This window comes from Chaetodon trifascialis, chromosome 3 (assembly GCF_039877785.1).
Source record: "Chaetodon trifascialis isolate fChaTrf1 chromosome 3, fChaTrf1.hap1, whole genome shotgun sequence".
Classification (NCBI taxonomy): domain Eukaryota; kingdom Metazoa; phylum Chordata; class Actinopteri; order Chaetodontiformes; family Chaetodontidae; genus Chaetodon; species Chaetodon trifascialis.
Genome location: NC_092058.1, coordinates 12638320 through 12660103, shown reverse-complemented (window position 1 = coordinate 12660103; position 21784 = coordinate 12638320). Strand labels below are relative to the sequence as shown.

General features: G+C 43.4%; 2 protein-coding genes and 1 non-coding gene across 6 annotated transcripts; 1 reads left to right on the top strand and 2 right to left on the bottom strand.

The window, feature by feature from the left end:
• Window positions 1–1090: 1090 nt before the first annotated feature.
• Window positions 1091–13360, bottom strand: znf362a (zinc finger protein 362a). 4 transcript variants are annotated; one of them, XM_070959685.1, is made up of 9 exons: window positions 13148–13360; window positions 9538–9601; window positions 7206–7446; window positions 6869–6994; window positions 4507–4834; window positions 3496–3720; window positions 2781–2859; window positions 2533–2691; window positions 1091–2445 (listed from the first exon to the last, which is right to left on the bottom strand). In XM_070959685.1, exons 2-9 carry the CDS (start codon window positions 9598–9600, stop codon window positions 2326–2328), a joined length of 1341 nt encoding a protein of 446 aa, XP_070815786.1. In that variant the 5' UTR covers window position 9601; window positions 13148–13360; the 3' UTR covers window positions 1091–2325. The 4 variants fall into 4 exon arrangements, with proteins under 4 accessions (XP_070815786.1, XP_070815784.1, XP_070815785.1 ...); XM_070959683.1 differs by lacking the exon at window positions 13148–13360 and adding an exon at window positions 12525–12891; XM_070959684.1 differs by lacking the exon at window positions 13148–13360 and adding an exon at window positions 12525–12891 and having other exon boundaries at window positions 7206–7413.
• trnag-gcc (transfer RNA glycine (anticodon GCC)) lies at window positions 6246–6316 on the bottom strand. The gene has a single exon. It is a non-coding gene; the product is annotated as a tRNA-Gly (tRNA).
• A 3935-nt stretch (window positions 13361–17295) lies between the features above and the next one.
• On the top strand, window positions 17296–20368 carry LOC139329388 (uncharacterized). The gene is made up of 3 exons (XM_070959687.1): window positions 17296–17313; window positions 17899–18048; window positions 18592–20368. The coding sequence occupies exons 2-3, from the start codon at window positions 17901–17903 to the stop codon at window positions 19698–19700; spliced, it is 1257 nt and encodes a 418-aa protein (XP_070815788.1). The 5' UTR covers window positions 17296–17313; window positions 17899–17900; the 3' UTR covers window positions 19701–20368.
• Window positions 20369–21784: the final 1416 nt, after the last annotated feature.

The following is a 21784-nucleotide window of genomic DNA, read 5'->3' as shown; positions in this document are numbered from 1 at the left end:
CCCTCCAGGTACCCCAGCTTCCTCCCACAGACCAAAAACATGCTCATTAGGTTGATTGATGACTCTAAATTGTCCATAGGTGTGAGTGTGAGTGTGAATGTTTGTTTGTCCTTGCATGTGGCCCTGCAATCGGCTGGTGACCGGTTCAGGGTCACCAGCCGTCACGTAGCTGGGATAGGCTCCAGTCCCCCGCAAACCCGAAAGGGATAGGCGGTATAGACAATGGATGGATGGATGGATTATATGAAGTAAGCCATTATGGAATATTTAATCACAGTGTGTAAACAATGATAACTAATGATACTATTATGACCTATTATAGCAGAAGGTGTGTGTAGTTTGTCATATTATATCATAAGCCCCATCAGCCAACTTCTAGTTTATAGCCAGTCAAGAGCATCCATAAGACACCATCCATCCATTGTCTATACCCGACTATCCCTTTCGGGGTTGCAGGGGGGCTGGAGCCCATCCCAGCTGTCATGGGCGAAAGGGAGAGTACACCCTGAAACGGTCGCCAGCTGATCGCAGGGCAACATATACAGACATACAACCATTCACACTCACACTCACACCTAAGGACAATTTAGAGTCACCAATTAACCTAACGAGCATGTTTTTGGTCTGTGGGAGGAAGCCGGAGTGCCCGGAGAGAACCCACGCATGCACGGGAAGAACATGCAAACTTCACACTGAAAAGCCTGACCCGGGGATCGAACCAGCGACCTTCTTGCTGTGAGGCACGCACACTACCTGCTGTGCTGCTTATAATTCATTATAAGTCACATCTATAACTTTTCATTTTCTGGTGATAAAGTGCATCAGAAATCATTCTGAAAGCATAACAATTCACTATGAATGCCCCCATAATGCACGAGAGACAAGGGACATGTGGGCTTTTATTCAGCAGCATTAAAAAGTTTGCTGAATGAACATATTTTTTTTATCTGATTTCTGAGGAGTGACTCAACATTTTTGAGAAATACTTTCATAACAAAGCGTCAGACGTACTGCGATGTGAAAGCACTACAGAGGTTTGACTTGTTTATGCGCAGCCAGGAAAACTAAAGAAAAGCTTTTCACTATTGCATGTAATTACAGAATTGTTTATTATAAAACAGTTGACAGTTAATATAGTTTATGTACAGTATATATCGTGCTATGACATAAAAGGCAAATGTAAAGTGATTAAACAAGTGTGGACCCTCCAGTTGTAACAAAGTTAAGGCTTAAATGCACGTAAAATGGAAAGTGTTCATTTATATATATATAAAAAAAGAGCATTCAGTGCGTGTGTGACGCTTCAGTTACATTTTAGAGCTGAAAACTCTTTAATGTTTTCCAGTAAAGTAACATCTGTCTGTGCGGCAGCAGCAGAGTGGTGGTGTAATGTCTCAGTCTGGATACGTTTGTAATCAAATACAAAGGGGACAAAGAAGGCCTGTGAGTGCATCATTCAACCTCATATTAACACAATAATCATAAATATTGTGTATAAATAATTTGATTTTCTGGGGGGGTACCAGTACCTTTCATTGCATTCATGAACATTTTAACTTAGCTTCAGACTGGTTTGTGGGGTTTTCTTTTCGTAAACCAGTTTTTAGACTCATTAAGCTCTTGAACATATTTTCTAACATTACAAAACGTCAAAGAAAATATATCCACCCATCCAATCATGAGTCGCACGTCCTGACCAGGGTCATGTTGGCAGTAGGGTGAAAATAAACTGGAACAAAAATGCAGACACATGTTTTGTGTGTGTGTGTGTGTGTGTGTGTGTGTGTGTGTGTGTGTGTGTGTGTGTTACGGCCACATGAGTGATGAGACATTGCAAACACGGACAGAAAAAGTGGCACAATATACATGAATACACTTTATATAAGCATTCACCTTTATGGCACCTGGCAACCGAGCTAACGGAAGACTATTTCTGATGCAAATGTTTGATCTTTTTTTTGCAAATACTTGAGTAAAGAAAGTAGAGGACCATATAAAAAAAGACAATGAAAAATGTTGCAACAAAAAAAGTTAAAAAGATTTTCCATGTAGCTGCCCGGAGCAATTTTTTTTTTCTGTGAAATCACATAGAAAATGAAATTTTTAGACCTGTCATTTCAAGGTCCGAAAGTGCTGAGAAGTCATCTTTGGATGTCCCCGATAATACTATCTGGTCAGCAAGAAAGGAAAGGAGGATACGCTCGTTGAGAGAGCACCTCTTCACAAGATACTTGTACAATCTGGCACATTTTTTTGGAACCCGTCAGTAGGTTCAAAGTCCGTCAGAAGAGCAGATATCACAGGAAACGTCTCTGATGGGTTAGCTCAGATGAGGGAGATGCGTATAGGGATGGTGGGAGACTCTGTCCTGTGCTGAGGGGAGTGATGGGACACCACATGTTCCACCATTGTGTGTTTAGACATGTGTTTCATAAGGTACGTCTCCTGGAAAAAAAAAAGAGAACAACACTTGAGCACATCTCCGCTGTAGTGAGGTCAGATCTTAATATTTCTCTTGGATCTCGAGCTCACCGAGGTGTACGCCCTGCCGCACATGCTGCAGCAGTACGCCTTGGCGTTTTTGATGGCGTGTGCAGACAGGTGGATCTGCAGCGAGGCAGAGTCCGAATAGGCACGGTAACAGTTGGAACACTTGAAGGGCTTGTCTTTGTTGTGCTGCCTCTGGTGAGACTTCAGCAGGGAAAGCAAATCAGAAACACACTCAGTCACCTTCACGTAGCACTGCGACAGGTGATGGAGGAAAGCAGTTAAATGTTTACCTGCAGATTGGAGAGCTGAGTAAAAGCTTTTTCACAGCCGGGATGGGCGCATTTATACGGCCGATCGCCTGTGTGGATTCTGAAAGAGGGAACGTGATGCGGACATCAGCAAATATTACTTCAAACTGGTCAGAAAAGATGCTAAAAGGTAAAAAAGAGGACTGCATTTATACAGTGATTTTCTTCCTTAATGGAGAAACAGCGTTATCCTGTTCACACTCACACGGTCAGTTTCAAGCGTAACATGTTTTACACTTTTGTCACAGGTGAAATTTGGCTTGTCTTTGTGCTCAGTGACGTGTGCAAAGCGACAAAAGCTGGTCAGCAGAGGGTAAACAACGAGCGCCACAACAGATGACAGGAGCTACTGAGGTAACATGCCCCTCTTCTCACTCTCGGTTTGTAAATCCTCGATTCCTTCCCTCGCCTCCCCTCCTCGCATCTTAGTCCATCCCACCTGAGATGCGAGCGGAGGAGGAAGAAAGGAAGAGACACAAGGAGAGAGAGGAATCGAGGCATGCTTGTTTCAGAGCCAACTGACGTCAATTAAGTTAGTCAAATTAAATTAATCAACTAACAATGTGAAGAATGGTCCTCAAGCAGGCTGGATGCTGCACAACAGAATATACTTATGCTCGCCTTAGCTTTGGTGGATGACAGGAAAATGAGAAAAACGATTGTCATGAACGGGCTGTGATGAGCGCAGAGATCAGACCTGGTGTGCTGCTGCAGATGGGAGAGCTGGCGAAAGCTTTTCTCACAGTAGGAGCAGCGGTAAGGTTTGACGCCCAGGTGTATGCGCAGGTGCTGAGCCAGGTACGATGCATTCGCAAAGGACTTAGTGCAGTGAGGACACTTGTGAGCCTTTGCCTCTGTGTGCGTCTTGGAGTGAATCTGCATGTCTGACTTGGAGAAGAAGGTCAGCGGACAAACTTTACACCTGGAACAAGAAGACAGCCAGAAGACACAAATGAAGACGCAGAGGGACAAGTGGATGCACAGGACACTGTCTGTATATTGCAGTAGCAGATTTGTCCTCCCAGTGGCATTACTGAACAAGACCGAGAGTGGGTAGTAACTCCTTTGACTTTGACTGTCCTAAGATTGAGTTTTTAAAGGTTTGCGCTTGCTTTGGCTTTGCACATCTGTACATTTTCAATTTTGAATGTTGAACAACAGTGGAAAATCAGTGAGATGCCACAATTCAGTAGGGTAGACAAAATAACAGCATTAATCCATGAAAAAGAACTTTAACATTAAACTAATTCAGAGGTCAGAGTCAGGGGTGGGTAATTTAAGGCTCCAGGCCTATAAGCAGTGTTTATAAAGTCTATATACTCCATGTACGTTCATTTTGTGTTATTTTGTATTGTGTCTGTCAGTAGTGAAAAGTACGTACATTAAGTCAAGTGCTACTATCTCTTGAGATACTTGTGCCTTTGGTATATAACATGTAAAGATACTACTTACCCTACAGATAAATACATTTATCTTATATATTATTTATATTTCGGAGGACAGAGGGAGCCTGAAACCTGCTGTATCTACTGGACTCCTTATTATCTGGAAACAACTGTGAGCCATGAGTCTGAGGCACCTCGGCACCTCGGGGTACTTTGGTCTATGCATCTGTCTATAAATAACACTGGTTAACACCATAACTACTGAATAAGAAATGTGAAACTATCGAGTGAGAGCGGCTGCATGACAAAATGTCCTTTTTTACCGGTAGGTTTTTCCCTCTTTGGCAGTGATGGTGACACAGGACTGGTCGTTGCCTGAGGCGAGGATCGGGTAGGGCACCACCAAAAGAGAAGACCCATTCTCCGCTTTGATCTTCTTACGCCCTCGTTCCTCCTTTGGAGGAGGGCCGAGGAGTCCTACGAGGCCCCCGTTGTTTTTCCCAGGCTCCATCCCGTGGCTGCAGGCTAGCCCTGAGATGAGATGAGGTGTTGGGGCCCCGCCAAGCCGGCTGTGGCTGCTTGAGGTGGGTGTGGTGGGGGTGATGATCTCTGAAGTGTTGAGGTTGCCTGTTCTGGATGCCAGCGCCACACCTGACGGGTGCAAAAGTGAAGACAAGGACATGTCTGCTGTAAGTTATCAGCGAGGGTTGATGTTTTCAAAGCACTAAAAATTACCAATAAAATACAGCAGAAATAAATATTACGTATAAATACTAATAATAACAACTAACAACAATGCTTGGGTGTGACGTCATTCCCAGCTCTGACTCCTGAGGTAAACTGAACAGTCTTATGACACTCTGCCCGCTTTAAATACTACTTTGTAAATACTGCTTTGATTAATGGATTGTCACTCTTGACACAGGAAATGTACTCCTACCCTTAAAGACAGATACAGGTGTTGATGTGACTGTCACCAGTGAAAAGACATTCCTGACACTCCCTAAAGGCTCATAATCCTGCAGACACACCTTTTGTTGGCTCACAGGGTAAGCTCAGATGTACAGGCTGGGTCAGAGCTGACACTGTCTATAGAGGCATAAATATGTATTCCCCGTACTTGTGATCAAAGGAAACAGCAGAAGTTGTCCAGAGGCAGTTAAAATGGGTCTAGTGAGGAGAGTGGAGCATGTCAGCACTGTGTTCAGAACCAGTGGCCTGATAAAATCATTCGCAAGGAAGGTGCTCAGTGCATGCTGATAGACACAAACCACTGCCACCACCTGGACGAGGAGGGCATCACTGAGAGGGTTACACAGCCCTCTGAGTGGTGTGCCACTATGGTCCTGGTCCTAAAGCCTAACATAAGAGGTTAGTGCTGTGCAGACCGAAGACTAAATTGTGCAGTGAAACGGGAAAAGTATGTGCTAACCACAGTGGAGGAAATCATGCCACCGCTTTCAGGGTGGACAGTATTCATGTCATGTCATAGCTGCAAATGAAGCACTTCCACCACTCCTTTGGGACACATGCCTTCTGCTGATTCCCTTTGGGATAACACGTGCACCAGGGAAATTCCAGCAGAAAGCTTACAGGGGCTGAAAGGAACAGAAGTCTGTATGGATGAGAGCCTTGGTCATGGAGAAACCACAGACGGATGATGGATGTCTGGAGCAGGTACTGAAAGTGATCGAGGCAGCTGGCCTCCTGTTGAACAGACCTATATGTAAGTTCAAACAGCAGCACATTGGCTTCCAGAAGGGCGTCTTTGATGAGAGACCAGACCAAGAGACAGCGGCTGGGAGAGAAAATTCTCCCACAACCTCAAAAGGTATAATATAAGATTAGACTTTATTGATTCCACACTGGGGAAATTAAGTAAAGATGTCAGGATGGACGATTGTTCAAAGGCACTGCAGCCTGGTCACAGTGTCCCCTGGAGGTGTTGTTGGACATAGTTATTACAACTATGCACATTATTTAAGGCAAAGGCATTATGTGTTCATTGGGATGATATTCCGTGTCTTTTTTTGCTGATACATGACAAAGTTAAAGAAGTTGCTGCATTGGCCGGGAATTGAACCCGGGCCTCCCACGTGGCAGGCGAGAATTCTACCACTGAACCACCAATGCTGCATATACCACATGATCGGATTCATCCGACAGATCTCTACAGCGGGACGGCCACACTACATACTACATAGAATGGCTGTGGTGGCTGGCACAGTGGACTCAAGTTTGCCTCAGCATCTTCACCTGCACCTTCCTTCTATGATGCTACCAGGCCCACCGTGGTGTTATGGGGTTGGAGGGGGTCCTGCAGCAGAATGGTGAGGACTGGAAACCTGTGGCCTTCTGCTTCAGGACCCTCAGGGAATCAGAGACCAGGTATGCTCAACACTGCATGTGTTCATTCTCAAATGAATCTCAGAAATCATCATGATAACAAGATGGTTGGCAAACACTGATTACTGCCATGCAGGATATTGTAATTTTGCTCACTGCGAAGTAATTTTGCATTAAGTGTTTAGATTATTCTGTCTACCTATCACTATGTACAACACATAGAAGTCCTAATTCCCCAATGTTATTTCCAGAACTACCGATGAATGAAACACACACAATGAGACCTCAACAACAAGGAGCACCGCGCTGAGAGCTGACTGTCCAAACAGTGGTTAGTACCTGACACATGGTTCGTCCTGGAGGGATGGTCTATAAGTTGACGCAGATGCCAGTCTTCCCATAATCCTCTGGCTTTTATAGCTGCCTTATCGTCCAGATTCAAATTCACATCCCCCAGAATACGACCTGGTGAAATATACAAAATACATACATCTTTCATCATCCTGATCAGAATCTGTTGAGAGTCATGAAGTATCAAGGTGACAAAACAAGTTGCTCAAGAGTCTAAAGCATTAAAGCCAATGCAACAAAATGGCACTGACACAGAGCTGAACCAACTGTGTGTGGACATCAGCAAAAAGAGTGGACTGGGCAGGCAGGTGAGGACTCAGAGTACCTGTGACTGAGCTGGAGGCCGGGCGGGCGTGCAGGGCGATGTCAGGCTGAGACGGGCTGTGGCTGTGAAGAACCGGCATCTGCTGGGCCTTGGACATCCCGTGCTGGACACCATCTGCCTGGCTGTGGGGAGCCAGTAAGGGCTGTTGGGAAGGGGCTGAGGCAGCAGGCAGATGATGCGGCCTGATCTTCTCTGCCATGAGCTGCTCCTTGATTTTATTGATCAAGACTAGGTTATCCAGCTGACAGCCAGGAAGCAACATTTGTGACAAGAGAACAGCCATCAGTTCAGTCAACGTCACTTTATGAGGCGATGGTTCCCTCTACTGGCTGATTTGTGCAATTGCACCCATAAATTTCTTTCTGCAAGCAGCTCTGTGAACCAACAGCTAACGGCTGTATTAAACAAGTTCCCGAACGTTTTGGCTTGTGACCCCTTAAAATGAAGCAGTGTGGGTACAAGCTGTGAGTTCTGTCTTTCTCTGATTTCTCTGAGGAATTTTTTTTAGGCCAAAATAGATTGTATCTGTTATTTCACATGCAAAAACTAGAATTTGCACATGCATTTCTGTCCAGACTATATGATATTTGCAGTGAAGACTTATTTTCTTGGTAAAATGCAAGTTATCACTATATTAACATGTATGATTCCAGTGATTTATTTCAAGGAGGAAATAAAAGAAACAAGCATAAAAAAACAAGAAACATGCCGCGTTCACTTAGAGAGCTTCATCACATGGTGCAACAACAGTCACCTGAAGCTCAATACCAACAAAATCAATGAGCTAGTGGTGAACCACAATGCCTCAAATATGGACGCTGCTGCAAAGAAGCTATTAATTGTAAAACGTGGATGCTTCACACACCTCTTCACCGCAGCAGCACAGACGTGAAATGAGGTCACAGTCTCCCTTTTTGTTGCTGAGTTACGGTGTTGATTGATGGCCAGAAAAGTGTTTTTGCAGAACTTCATGATGTCGTAGTGAAGTTGACCTTTGACCTTTTGTATATAAAATGTCATCACTTCATGATTTTATCTTATGAGACATTTGGACATACTTGGTCAGTAAAATTTTGTGTGGTCACAGCGACTTTTGACCATCAAAATCTAATCAGTTCATCCTTAAGTCCAAGTGGACATCTGAGCCAAATTTGAAGAAATTCCCTCCAGACGTTTCTGAGATATTGCGTTCACAAGAAAGGGACGGGCATACGTACAGATGGACAGACAACCTGAAGACATAAAGCCACAGCTGTTTAGCTTTTACAGAGGCATAGAAAGCTAAAATTAGAGAAAAGTAAGAGAAAAAAAAGTCACAGATTGTTTTAATGTATCCCTGTAACCATCTGGTGACCCCTCAGATCCATCTTGGGACCCCTAGGGGGTCCTGAACCCTAGATTGGGAACCACTGTATTTAAGGCAAATACACTTATTTCTGTTCTGCTGAGATTTGGATGAGAAAATTGATACCACTGTCATGTCCGTAGGTAACTATGTAGCTGGAACCACTTAGCCTAGCTTATCTTAGCTTAGCACAAAGACTGCACACAGGGGGGAACAGCTAGCCTGGCTCTGTCAGAAGGAAAAAAATCCACCTAGGACCACTGTGGTATATTTTCACAGGGCATAGACGAGAAAAGGTTGTAGGTCAACACTTTATTTTTCAAGTGCACTCAGCCATAGAAGGTTTAGACTGTATGCCAGTCCCAGTGGAGAATGCTAAGGCTGTATAGCCGACAGAAATAGAGATATCTGTGTGCCCTGTGAAAAACTACAGGCATGTCATATGAAACACCGTGTTTGACGTGTATGATTGTCACCTTTCAGCAAGTATCAAGTATTCAGGATTACAGGCCTGAGGTCTTTTATTTTATGAACATACCAGTTTTTGTCACCATCATGCTTAAGACTGTAGATTGGACCAGTGCCAGCCTATGAGGTCATGAAGTGAGGAGCGCCAAGTCAACAGAGAGCTTGAAGTTAATGGTAGAAAGCTCCCAGAAATGGTTGTAAAGGCACGGTACCCTGGAGAAAGACTGTCAGGGGTGGGAGCTAACCAGGTGATATAAGGCGATGCTCTCAGTTTCATTGTCTGTGTTCATGCCTCGGTTTTGATGTATTTTGCTGAATTTACAGGAAATCCTTCATATTTTCCTCACAGATTAGGAGCGGTATCAAGTGAATTGACATATTTCCCAAAATGTCAAACTGTCCCTTTAAATAGTGCATCTTTGAGAATAATTAAAAAAAAAAAAAAGCCTTTACACAGAGTATTTATAGTACAACGACCTTACTGCCTCAGGTTTAAGTGTGAATACCAGAATCACTCACCTGGCCAGGCATAGTGGGAGGTGGAGGCCAGAAATAGGGATTGTTAAAGCGAGGTTCAGCCATCCTGAAATAAATACACAAGAGTCATAAGCAACGTGAAGACAGCTTCTCCATCTGTCCATCAGTGAAATACTGGTCAGTACGTGTATGGAGTACACATTTATAAGCTCACAAGCTTTGGGGTCGAATAGGTGAGTGTTTTGTTTTTTCTTTGATCTCTAACATCCAGAGTGGTCATTTACATACAAAGAGGCAAAATTAGAGGAATATTTGAAAGAGGAGGGATAACTTTGTACAACAGAAAAGACATTTTTTCTAACTTCCTCTCCTGTTAATCATGTTGCAAACGCCTCAGGTTAATTTGTTTATCCCAGGTTGAGAACTGCTGCTGTAAAATATTCCAAAAAACTGCCTCCAATAAATTTATGTGAAGATCAATTGTTAGTGTGCAAAGCAGTCGTGTCAGTGGCTCTCCAGCGAAACAGCAGCTGACTCTTCGATGTGATAATTTGAGATAACTTGTCCCAGTCTTGTGATAGAGCATTTTCAAAGACATTCTGTATTAGCTATCCTCCTTTCCCAAAAGTGCAAGCGGGAAATGTGCCTTTCCACTTTCTCCACTTCATCAGAGAGAGCACAGAGGAAGTTTCTGAGTTGCTGCGGTGAGTGAACTCAGCAAGAAATATTTTGAGTGATCCAGAGTCTGGCAGCTTTTTCTTCAGACTTCCAACCACAAGATTTCATGATGTGCATGCTGCCTGAGAGATAGGCCCTCTCATGGTTACAACAGCTAGTTAGAGAACTCTCCCAAACGGTTATCAGAGCAAACAGAAACGCTACAAGTGATGTGGCTCAGATCCTAATCTGTCCTCCTCGACACAAGGGGCCCCAACTGGTTGAGGGTCTGACGGGAAACAGGAGAAAACGCTGCACAGTCTCACCTCAGAATGATGTAGCCGACGTCAAAGGCTGAGACGCAAATCCAAAGAACATGGAATAAGTTAAATGGGGATGCTGCACTCTGATTCGTAAGTGACACAGCTTTAGTCATTTCTTCCGTTTTTTGTGACAAAATAAGAGCATGACATATCCTCTTTTAAAGGGGAATATTTGATTTTCATAGGCTGCAACAGAGCACAACGCTTGATCAAGCTGCTCTTCATGCTGTTTAGTCAGATGGACGGAAACGGTCACAGTCTTTTATGGCGGACAGAGCTGCATGCTGTTGAAGTTATGATCTGAGGGTCTTTCTTTCCATAGCCTCTTCTCTCAAAGTCATATGAAGTTCCTTTTTAAAACATTTTGCATTGCGTGCTTTGGCACACTTCACCATTCCTAAGTCTGTTTGGCTTAGCAGAGGCATAACACAGCCCCCATGTGCGAGCCAAGAGAAACAAAAACGATACGTCCAGGGGTACGAACCTACAGTAAACCACACAAAATATTTCTCTAATGATGCCAGTGAGGATCAGTTTCACTTCCTGGAGGCTTTGTGCCTCCAGGGAACAGGCTCAGGAGTTTGACTGCTGCTGGACATCTTTGTGTCAGTATTTGAGATGACATGCTGCACGGAGAAAATATTCAATGGCAGCGAGTTCCTGTGTACTGCTGTGCATTCATATTGCATACATGTCAGGTTAATTTTGGCAGCCTGTAGAGACAGGTCGAGCATGTATTGCTTTTGGACTTACATGTGCCACTTTTTTCAAAAATGAAGCTGAGTTTCTATAGGGTTTAAATATTTATGCCTGCAAGTGACAGGGTTTTAAGTATTTGCAGATACACTAGAGATGAGCTCAATATCTTTAAAAAGAATCCTCCACGCTGCTGCAAATAATGCTTTTCATTCTTAGTTCATCTGCAAGTTACTTTCTTGAATAGCAGATTATTTGAACTGTCAATGAAATGCCAGAAAATAGTGAAAAATTACCATTATAACTGCTGTCTTTATCTGACCAAGTCTAAAATCCAACAATTTTCAGTTCATGATAATATCTGACAAAGAAAAGCATCAAATTTTGAAATTTAAGAAGCTACAAGAAAATCATGTTTGGCACTTTTGTATTATTATTCATTATTATTATTCTATTCCGCTCTTTCATTGAATCAATGCATCGAACAAAGTTTTGGTCGTTTCTGACAAAAGTTTTAATCACTGAGAAGTAATTCATCAAATGCGCTGCAGCAGTAATGGTAGTTTCTAATAAATCGCCCTTTATAAAGGGCTCCAAGTTGCAACTAATGGCCTGATTAATGATTAATAAATCATTGACTAAAGCTTTATAGATCACTTAAGCCATTTACAACAACCTATGGGTGGTCAGGTTGTGAAAAAATCCACTGATTTATAAGCATAGAACAGCAGACTTGAGGGACTAAAAACCCTTTATTAAAGACTTTTATAACTGGAGACTTTATGGCCTTTTATGAAGTGCAAAATTGATGAGCATTAATCAATGGATTACCAAAAGTGTAACTAATAACATTCAGAGAGTTTTCACACAACTTGGCAAACCAAAAGATCTGATCCATAAATCATTGGTAAATTATTAACTTGTAAAAGCCATTTGTTACAACTTATGAACTTGTAAATGAGATTAGAAAGAGTCACTGAAGTAATGTAAGAAGAACTTGATGCTGTTCTGTTAACCAGGCAGAGCAATCTGTATCTACGCTCTCCTCGGTGCTATAATAATCCTCCAGATGACCAGCAGTCGGGGTCAAGTGTCACCAAAATCATGTGCAGCTAGCACATCTTTAGCAGCCCGGAGACTATTTTTACATGTCAACATTTCAGCTTCAAAAGCAGCATCAGAGCATTAAAACAGAAGGCAGATCATCGCTGTCAGAGCACCTGTAGAAAGAAGCACAAGCCCATGTCTGACACAAAAGTTAGGGTCAACTTTACCCCCTTTTTTTGTACCTGCTGTGCTGAATTATCCCTCCGTTCAAAAGCCCACAGAAACAGAAGCTTTAAGGTGTACAACCTGAAGGCGAGCAGCAGCTTTCTAACGAGAGCATCTCCTCCAGAGAGAGACGATCCTCCGCAGCGCCTCGCTCTGTCCGCCGCCTCTCCCACATTCTCAGACAGTTTATTAAAAAATTTCAGACAAAAGGAAAACAAAAATGGCAGCCCGGTCTTATTTTTATAAGCACTGGACGCCATATTCTGCAGATCCGAATAAAATAAGGAGGTGATTCTCCAGATGTCATGAAACGCTCGGGCGATGCGGCGGGATGTGGCGTATTTGCATTAAGCGAACGAACGATTGTTTACTTTGATTTGCAGGTTTGAATAGCCCGGCTTGAGGAAGGGGAAAAAAACGCCTGACACTTCCTACAACAATCATGATGCCTTCGCTGAAAGCTCTGCAGCCGCTGAGCCGTAGAGCCAAGCGTCGACGATCATGCAGGCGCGTAATGAAAGCTTTTATTGGCGCGGCAGAAGAAAAGAAATGGCTCTTTATCGCTGCAAAGGCTCCTTTTAGTATCACAACTTTTGCATGACTTAAACAGAAACGGCGAGGAGGCGACACGGGAGAGCTGAGAGAAGAGAGGAAGAAGAAAAAAAAAAAGCAGGCAGGGATTTTGCATCGAGCGGCCAACATACCTGAACCAGCAGAGAAGAAATATTTTATAAAGGGTTTCACTCTTCTTTCTGCTCGCTCTCAGGCGGACTTCAAACCTTCCGGGTCGCCTGCTGTTCACTTCTGGGTGCTGCAGGCGAGCGATTGTTCAGCGTCTAAACGCGGAGCCGAAACTGAATTTTAACCCATTTTGTGGTTTCTCACTGAAACGCCGCATGTGCGCTGCAGCGTCAGATGAAAGCGCGCGGCTAAAGTTCACGTTTAACATGCTTTTATTGTGAAGTGGTACTCATATGTTATTGCGTGTGTGCAGACTTTCTCAACACAGTCTCACTTCAACGCAAATAAGGCTGCAGCTGAGCTCCAGTATTAGACATAATTTGCTGCATGCAGGTGTCATCTTTTTCTCTCTCTCTCTCTCTCTCTGTGTGTGTGTGTGTGTGTGTGTGTGTGTGTGTGTGTGTCCCAGGTCATGACGGTCAGGTACGGTATACAGTGTAATCCTCTCAGCAGCAGCATGGCAAGCTGCTAATATGCTCTGTGCTAAGCTCAGCAGGAAGATGGCACTGCTGCCACAGACAGAGAGCTTCAGCTGCCTCATGGCTGAGAGTATGAGGAGACAGAACTGATCTGCCCTCACTTTACATATGAATATGAGACATAACAAACCACACGTGGTGCTCAGATTATCTCTAAGTATTATCTCAGCAGGCACTTTGAGGGGATTTTGTCTTCAAATAACTGGATCAAACCCCAATTGGGTCAATTTAATCATGAGGCTGAAACTTCCAGAGGTATTGGTTTACTTCTAAACCGCATAGTTTTTGGTCTTGTTGTATTTGATTGAATATGATATTTTGTGCGCCTGTTTGTGTCAATAAGGATGGACAAAATGCCAGAAACCTCATTGTGTGGCTTTCTTGCTCAGACCTGCAGGGAGGTCATGCACTGCATCACTCTGCAGAGCTCACGCATCCTTTTCAAGTCACTTGTTTGCTGCCTTATCTTTGAAAACATAATACAATTTAACACCACCACAAACACTCGCCTCCAAAATAATGACGGAGCTGTATCACCATATCCAACAGTTTCAACAAACCTTCATGCATCGGTTATGCTCGGCGTAAACTGAGCGTAAACAGCAACAGCTTTTTATCCACCGTGTCATTTTAAGTGACAGTATCGTTATTGCTGTCATGAATAAGGCTTTAACCCTCTGAACAAGCTACAGTTAACCACGGCTCAACCCTGCACACATGGCTGCTCTCCTGCCTCCATCATCACATACAAAGTAACACACACACACACACACACACACATTCAAATGTATGCTTGTATGTCCACAACAAATGCAAAACTCCCACACAGGACTCCATCTCATATCTTTGCCACGAGTCAGACTGACGCTTTAAAACACATTCAAATGTGGCAACCGCCAATAATGAGAGAGGTCGAGAGGAAAGTGAGAGCAGGACTAAGTGTGGATATTATTATTATTAACACTAAATATAAGAAGTTTGCATTTATGCTGCTAGATGGTGTTAACTATATGTCATGATTCTCATAAACTTAAACATGACCAGATGACGAGTTGAGGCTTTCAAAAACCAGGACAAATCTCCCTTTTATCAACAAAAAAGGCATTATTGTGTCAGCAGAACATACAGATGTGTCCATGAGCCTCATGTTTACAAAAAACTGATTTATGCTGGTCTCAAATGATCTCCCCATCAAACTGTTTACACTCTTAATTCGTTAATTAGTGAGTTACTGCTTTATTTTACAGGGTGAGTTCATAGAAATCAATATCCCCTTTTATAATAGTCTTGTGTACGACAGTAAAAGCATAAAAACATGGATGAACACTGCTACACACCCACAACAAAGGAGCTGGCGCATGTTCAATAACAGCAGCTATAGTTCCTCATAGAAGAAAACAATTACTGGCTTTCAGAATCTGTGGAAGCCAAGAACGGGCGTGCTCGCAATTACCATCATTTTAAAGCCATTATTTAATTATCTCGAGAAGACAAGCTTTGTTATCTTGAGATACTGAGATAAACAGAGGAAAGCTTGTTTCCTCCTGCCATATATCATATATATTGTTTAGTATTTTATCGGGGATCAGGAAAGTCGTGCCAGCATGCCTCGACGGCATCTTGACAACTGATTCGGGGTGATAAAGTCAGATCAAGGATACCCATTATTGATCAACACATCAGAAGTGAACTTTCTGAAATATTTTGCTGTCATCATTAATCTTTAGCTGTTTGGAAATAAATCTTTCATCTCCTCAGCGGGTGGGGGTGCGATGCCTTTTCATTTGAGTACATGACATGCCTCTGTCTGTAAAAGTCCAGGGTCACAGTCAACAGGTGTCTGTAGGCTATGTGTGGGGGTCACTGTGTGTGGTGGGGTGGGATCGCAAGCCTCACAGCAAACCAGATGGCCTTAATAATGTCTTTACCTCTGCCTTCATAATATGCTTTATTTGAGCAGCTGTCGGCTGAAGCAGGAAAAAGTCGTTTCTTGTGATAAATAACCTCTTGAGAAATCTGCCTTTTGTTTCTCAACATAACGAGATGAGTTAACCTGTTATCACGAGAAACAAGCTTTTTGAGATAATGAAATAATGATCTTGAGAGAACGACATTTAAAAAAAAAAAATTGCAAGCACTGTTGTGGAAAACCTCTTCAGACGGGCCAGTGAATCTTCAGATCCTCCACAACACTTTATTTTACACTTAACTCTTTTAGAAAAGTTCAAAAAGGAAATAAGACAGGAAGAAAGGCAGGAAGAGTCGGGTGCAATTCTTAGGTTTCCTGTAAATTCAGCAAGAGCAACCAAAGCTGGTTCATGAACACAGACACTCAAACTGAATCAGAAAGCATCACCTATATCCCCTGGTTAGCTCCCCCAGCTGTGAGGTCTCCCTCCAGGGTACCACACCTTTTCATTTCAGGGAATCTTCTACTATTAGCGTCTGATCATCCCTTGGCTTGGCCTTTTGCTGCCCAATGACCTCATAGGTTAATTGAATCTATGTTCTTAAACATAATGATGACCTAAACTGGTACGTCTATTATATAAATATAAAATAAAATAGTTGCCCTCAGGTCATCATTCACACACATTTGGCTGTGTGACAATCATATACATTTATCTAGTTATCTATATGACATGCCCGCAGTTATCACAGGACACACACACACACTGACAGCTCTTCCTTCACGTTCTCTTCTGGGACCAGCATGCAGTCTAAACCGTCTATGGCTGACATACACCTGAAAAAGGTGTTGAAAAGTGTTGGCCGATAACATCTCTTGTGGCTGTGCTGTCTAAAAATATACCACAATGGTCGTCCTCAGCTTCCATAGATTTCCTCAAAACAATTGGACAAAACAAACTCATGCCCAGGTCCATCGTGTTTAAAACCCCTGACGTCTTGCTACCTGACAGGTCTCACAAGAGGAGAACAGAGGGAATGAGGCAGCTTTCCCAGGAGGGCCTTATGGATACATGATGTACAATACAACTGCTGTTAAATAGGTCCATCCCACCTGTCCAAACAATGTACACTGGCTATTAAGTGGAAGCTAAAGCGACCATCATGATTTCTCATTCATAAGCCCTGAAAAGCATGAATGAATCACATTTCCAAACCTGACATTTATCTTGTATTGTCTAGATTACAGTTTCAAAAGAACACCTCCAAGACATGGCATCATTTTCGTCACAGTTCTGTGATCAGTCTAATCCTGCCTTATGAAACACCCTGTCTGTGTGTCTAACCTTTGAAATAACATACAGTAGTTTGGACAAGGTGGTGTCGCATAGCTTGTTCATTCTCTGTGAAAATGTCAATCTAAGACATCATTTTCAACTTAATTTCGACACACACACACACACACACACGCGCTTTGCATTTCTCACTGCTATATAGTTAGTTGTTAGACAGGTTTTCCAGTTTGTACAAACAGGGACACACCCTCTGCGACGTACAAGTTCTCTCACCTCACACAGGCCAGGTGCAGGGAGCGCAGGAGGTGAGAGGCGAGGGGGAGGAGAGAGAGAGAGAGAGAGGGTCATTATCCCCAGGAGGGTGGAGCAAAGGGGGAGGTGAAGAGAATGGATGAAACGTTTGGAGCTCATACTGACATGCTGCTCTGAGGGCTCCTGTGAGTCCAGGTAAGAACTCATGAACTTTTTGATCTGGACTCGTATTCTCCTGTTACATGTAGTGAGAATGATCGTGTGATAGAGATGATTGGACATTTTTCAACAGGTTGAACCAGTCTGTGTATAATATCATGGTCCGGGGGTGGAAATGTTTACAGTCAGGTGATAACAAAAGAGTGTACTGTACATGTGCATGTGGTCACATGACTGAGGAGTTTCATGGCATTTGTTTCTTGCTGTTGTTAAATATCATTTTAGAAATGGATTAAAATATAATGCATGTTGACTGCAGAAGACAATTGAACTTATTCCTGAGTTTCCCCTTTTTTATCAACTGTAAATGTCTGTCTGGTCCAGGGTTCACTACTAAAGTAAACGATGAAAATATTGATCTGCAGCCACAGGGCAGAACATTCCCCGAACGATTACTTAAAAACATTAATGTGAGTGTATAAACTGTATCTCTAAAGTGTTTGACACTCTCAAGGGTTTAAGTGGCAGCAGAGTGCCAAGCATTCCTGAGTTCCTCCACCCTGAGGCAAAAATGTTTTTCCTACAAAGTGTTGACCCATGTGTTGTGTTGCTTTATTGCAGCCATGGATGGCGTGTTGGAAGAAGCGGCGGTGTGGTGTGTATGTAAACTGGTCTGCAGTGTCCTCTTCTTGCCCTCGTTGGCTAACTCCCACAGTCCCGTCAGCTTCTGCTGCTGTTGCCTCCTGATCTTCACCGACTTCCTGGTCACAGGTAAGTGTCAGAACACAAACAGGTGCACTAGTCACCACCACCGTTTTTGTCGACTGATGTGCCTCCACATATATTTTTGGGGTTTTGACAATTGGCTGGACAATACAAGTAAAGATGTCACTTTTGATTTAAGGAAACTGGTGGGCATCTATCTATATTTTCTGACATTTAAGTTCTGACTGATTATTCGATTCAGTCATTCGATAAATCATCTTTAGTTCACATATGCACTGTGACTAGGCTTTCCAGTGAAGTAGGAGACATGAGCAACATTTGCGAGAGAAGGAGTCGATGCAATTTTAAGAATTTCTTAGGTAACTGGAGGATTTTTGTGAAAAAACCATGTCAGACACAAATTAATATTCCAAGCAGAGTGTTTTTATACATCTTAAAAGATGTCTGGAGAGTATCTTTCATTTCATTTTTTTTTCAAATAAACTGAGCTGCTGCACAATCTTTGTCGATGCCCTTGGTCGGGAATCACTGCTCTAATCCAATCCACTCACCTAACTCTATAATACTTTATCATTTTTCCTTCCACAGTTTTTCTGAGTTTCCTTTGCATCTTTGAGTCGTGGCTGACTGAGCTGAACCCACTCGGTGATGTCATTGGCCTGCGCTTCCTACTCTTTCTCAGCCACACATATGGTGTGGTGTTGCTCCTGACCACACCTCTGATTGCTGTGGAGGCTCTGACCAGACTGCTGTGGCCTCACTCTGTCGCTCACAGGACAGCGAGTAAAACAGTGACGGACTCTGATGGACAACATCGTTATGTTGGGGAGGTAACTGTGGACGAGGACGAGGACGAGGGTGACCCAGACAAAGGAAAGAGGTTGTCTCATGTTGTCAGCTACCTCTGCTGCCTGTCAGTGTGGGTTGTCGTCGCCCTCAATGTCAGGTGGCGATGGAAGCTGGAGGAAGTGTGGACTGCTGCCTGCTTGCACACAACCAACTCCCTCATCAGGTGTTTGCCCAACCTCTTCAGCCCCATGTCCAGCACTGTGAGTCCCTGCTGGGTCATGGCCTTCCTCTGCCTCCTCCTGCTCCTCCTGACCACGACCACAGGTCTGCACAGGGCCCATACACAGATGGCAAGGACACAAAGAGAGAAACAGGGAGTTGACAATAACAGTGACAGTTGCTGGCAAGACCTCGTTCCAGTGCTGCCTGAACCCTCAAAGTCTGTGAACCCTGGGATGTCGGTTTCAGCGGCAGTGCAGTGTGTTGACCCAGAGAAAACAGAGAGCAGCTGCAATGCTCACAGAGCGTGTTCCTGGAACAGCGTGCAGATGTCGGTGCGTCACCATGGAGACTTTGTCCTCATTTCCCCTGAGTGTTTGTCTGCAGGACAGGAGCGCAAAAGGACAAAGACAGGTATACCACTGACATTTATCATGGAGGACCATGTGGACTCGCAGTGCAGGAGCCGGTGTGGGTGGCGACAGTGGGGTTTTCCCTGCCCGGGGGTGAATGTAATGATAGGGTTTGTGGGTGTGCTTTCTATCTTTGTGCTACCTCTAAACCTCAGTGTGAACATTGCTCTGATCAGATCTATAGAGACTCTGCTGGAGCTGTGCATCAAATCTTTAATTTCATCTGCAGCAAACACAAGCGACACATTGACCTCTCCCAGTGAAACACTTGCGTAAAACCAGACGGGTGAGAAGCACATGAGGACACTGATTGGAGGCCTTTTGCAACAGGATCGCCAGATTAATATTGCATGTGTGCAGACAGCAAGTCTGCCTGTCAACATTGGTTTGAATAGAGTGCAAACCATTTCTGAGTAGCTAGTCACATGCAAGGAACAATATGTGGAAACTGCTGAAAGGTGCTGAGGAGGCAGGTTGAGACGTGCTTGGTAGAAAGACACTAAACCTGACTGAGACAGACGACTGGAAGGCCTGCTTTTATTTAGTGTTCAGAGCCTTAAGATCTACAGTGATTTGTCATTACACAGTGGGTAACAGAACAAGCCTCTCCAGTTTCAATAAGACTAATCCAGGGGCAAACAGCGTTTTGAAAGAAGTAATAAGAAGTGTGCCGATGCTGCATCACATAAAGCCTGCATAAAGCAATGTATAAATAAACACTGAGTGACTTGAGGGTGTGCCACAGATTTTGCTTTTCTTCTTGGTAGTTTTGGCTCTGTTCTTACATCAGCTGGTTTCAAAGGATTCTGCTACTCTTCAGAGGTGAAAGGTAAATAAGGACATTTATTCAAGCACTGAACACTGAGGTAAAATTTTAAGGTACTTGTACTTTACTTGAGTATTTCCATGATACGCTACTTTATACCATATCTTTTTTTTATGTGAAGCACTTGTTGCATGTGATTTCTTTGGTGTAAAACACTTGGTGCTTTTCAAATAAAGTTTAGCATTATTATTTATACCTCTACTCCACAACCTGAACCTCTGTCTATATACTGTAGAGAACCATGTGTACTATAAACAGTAGAACACTACTTACATACTGGTGCATCAGAATTAATCAGCTAATATTGTACCAGCCTGCATATTAGTGATAAGTATTTTTTCTTTTGATATTTTAAGTACATTTATCATAACACTTCTTTCCCTTTGCTTTTAGGCAAGCAGGGTTTTGAAGGCTGGACTGTCACTTGTATTGGATTTCTAAGACTGATACCACTCTCATGCCTGTCATTATATGTACTGTTACAACTACAGCCAGCTAGCCGAGCATAACAACAGGAAAAGGGGAAACAGCTAGCCCGGCTCAATCAAAAGGGAACAGCCGGCCAGGCAGTACCTACAAGGCTAATTAACACGTTATACCAGTTGTTTAATCCATTGTTTAGTCCGTACAAAAACCCTGTTTCTACACTTTGAGCAGGCAGTGACTTCCTGAAGTCCCTTCTGGTTGCCTGGCAACCGCACTGTAATGGTATGTTTCCAGTAAGTTAGCTAAAGCTGCTGCAGCTGCAAGAAAACAATGAACTAAACTACAATTTGTCAGTTTTCCACGTGTTTTTAATGAATTAAATAAACTAGCTATAACTTATTAGTGAGCTTTAGATGTGCTGTAGGTGGATGCTGTTATCTTTGGACAGAGCCTGTTTCCAGACTTTATGCTAAGCTAAGCTAATCGGCTGCTGGCTGTAGCCTTGTATTTATTGTGTAGTGACTGGGCAGACACCAGCGGTATCTTATGACCCTCATTTAACTCTCTTCCTAAACCGTATTAATATTTCTTTAAAGGGATTAGTGTCGCTGTTAAAGGACACAAAGAAATGCTGTAGTTTTTGTGAAACTGGACAAACTGAACACTGAAGCAGTCAACTGCTTTGTACTCACATGCAGAGACAGACACGCACTCATCAAGCCTGAAGACACAGGTGTTGCAGCTTGTCCAGAGTTCAGCAGGGACACACATGTCGACACCAGAGGGCACTCCATTACAACAACAACCACTCAGCGGCTGACACCCAAGACCTTGAAGCTCCTGAAATGTTTGATATACGAGCTTTGGGCAGTAACAGGAGAGGGACGAAGATGATTCAGGACACAAAAGATGGCTTTTTTTTTTTTTTTTGGATATCTTCGTTCACTTGTTGGAGCCAGAGGGCTGAGTGAACCGCGTGCACACCTTCCTCCACAGAGACGTGTGCAGACAGAATTTGTCTGCACACATACCTCGACCGCAGCTCGCGCTGACTTTGACAAGCTTGAACGTGAGGGCCGCGTGCGCGTTGATGCTACTTAAGGACAGA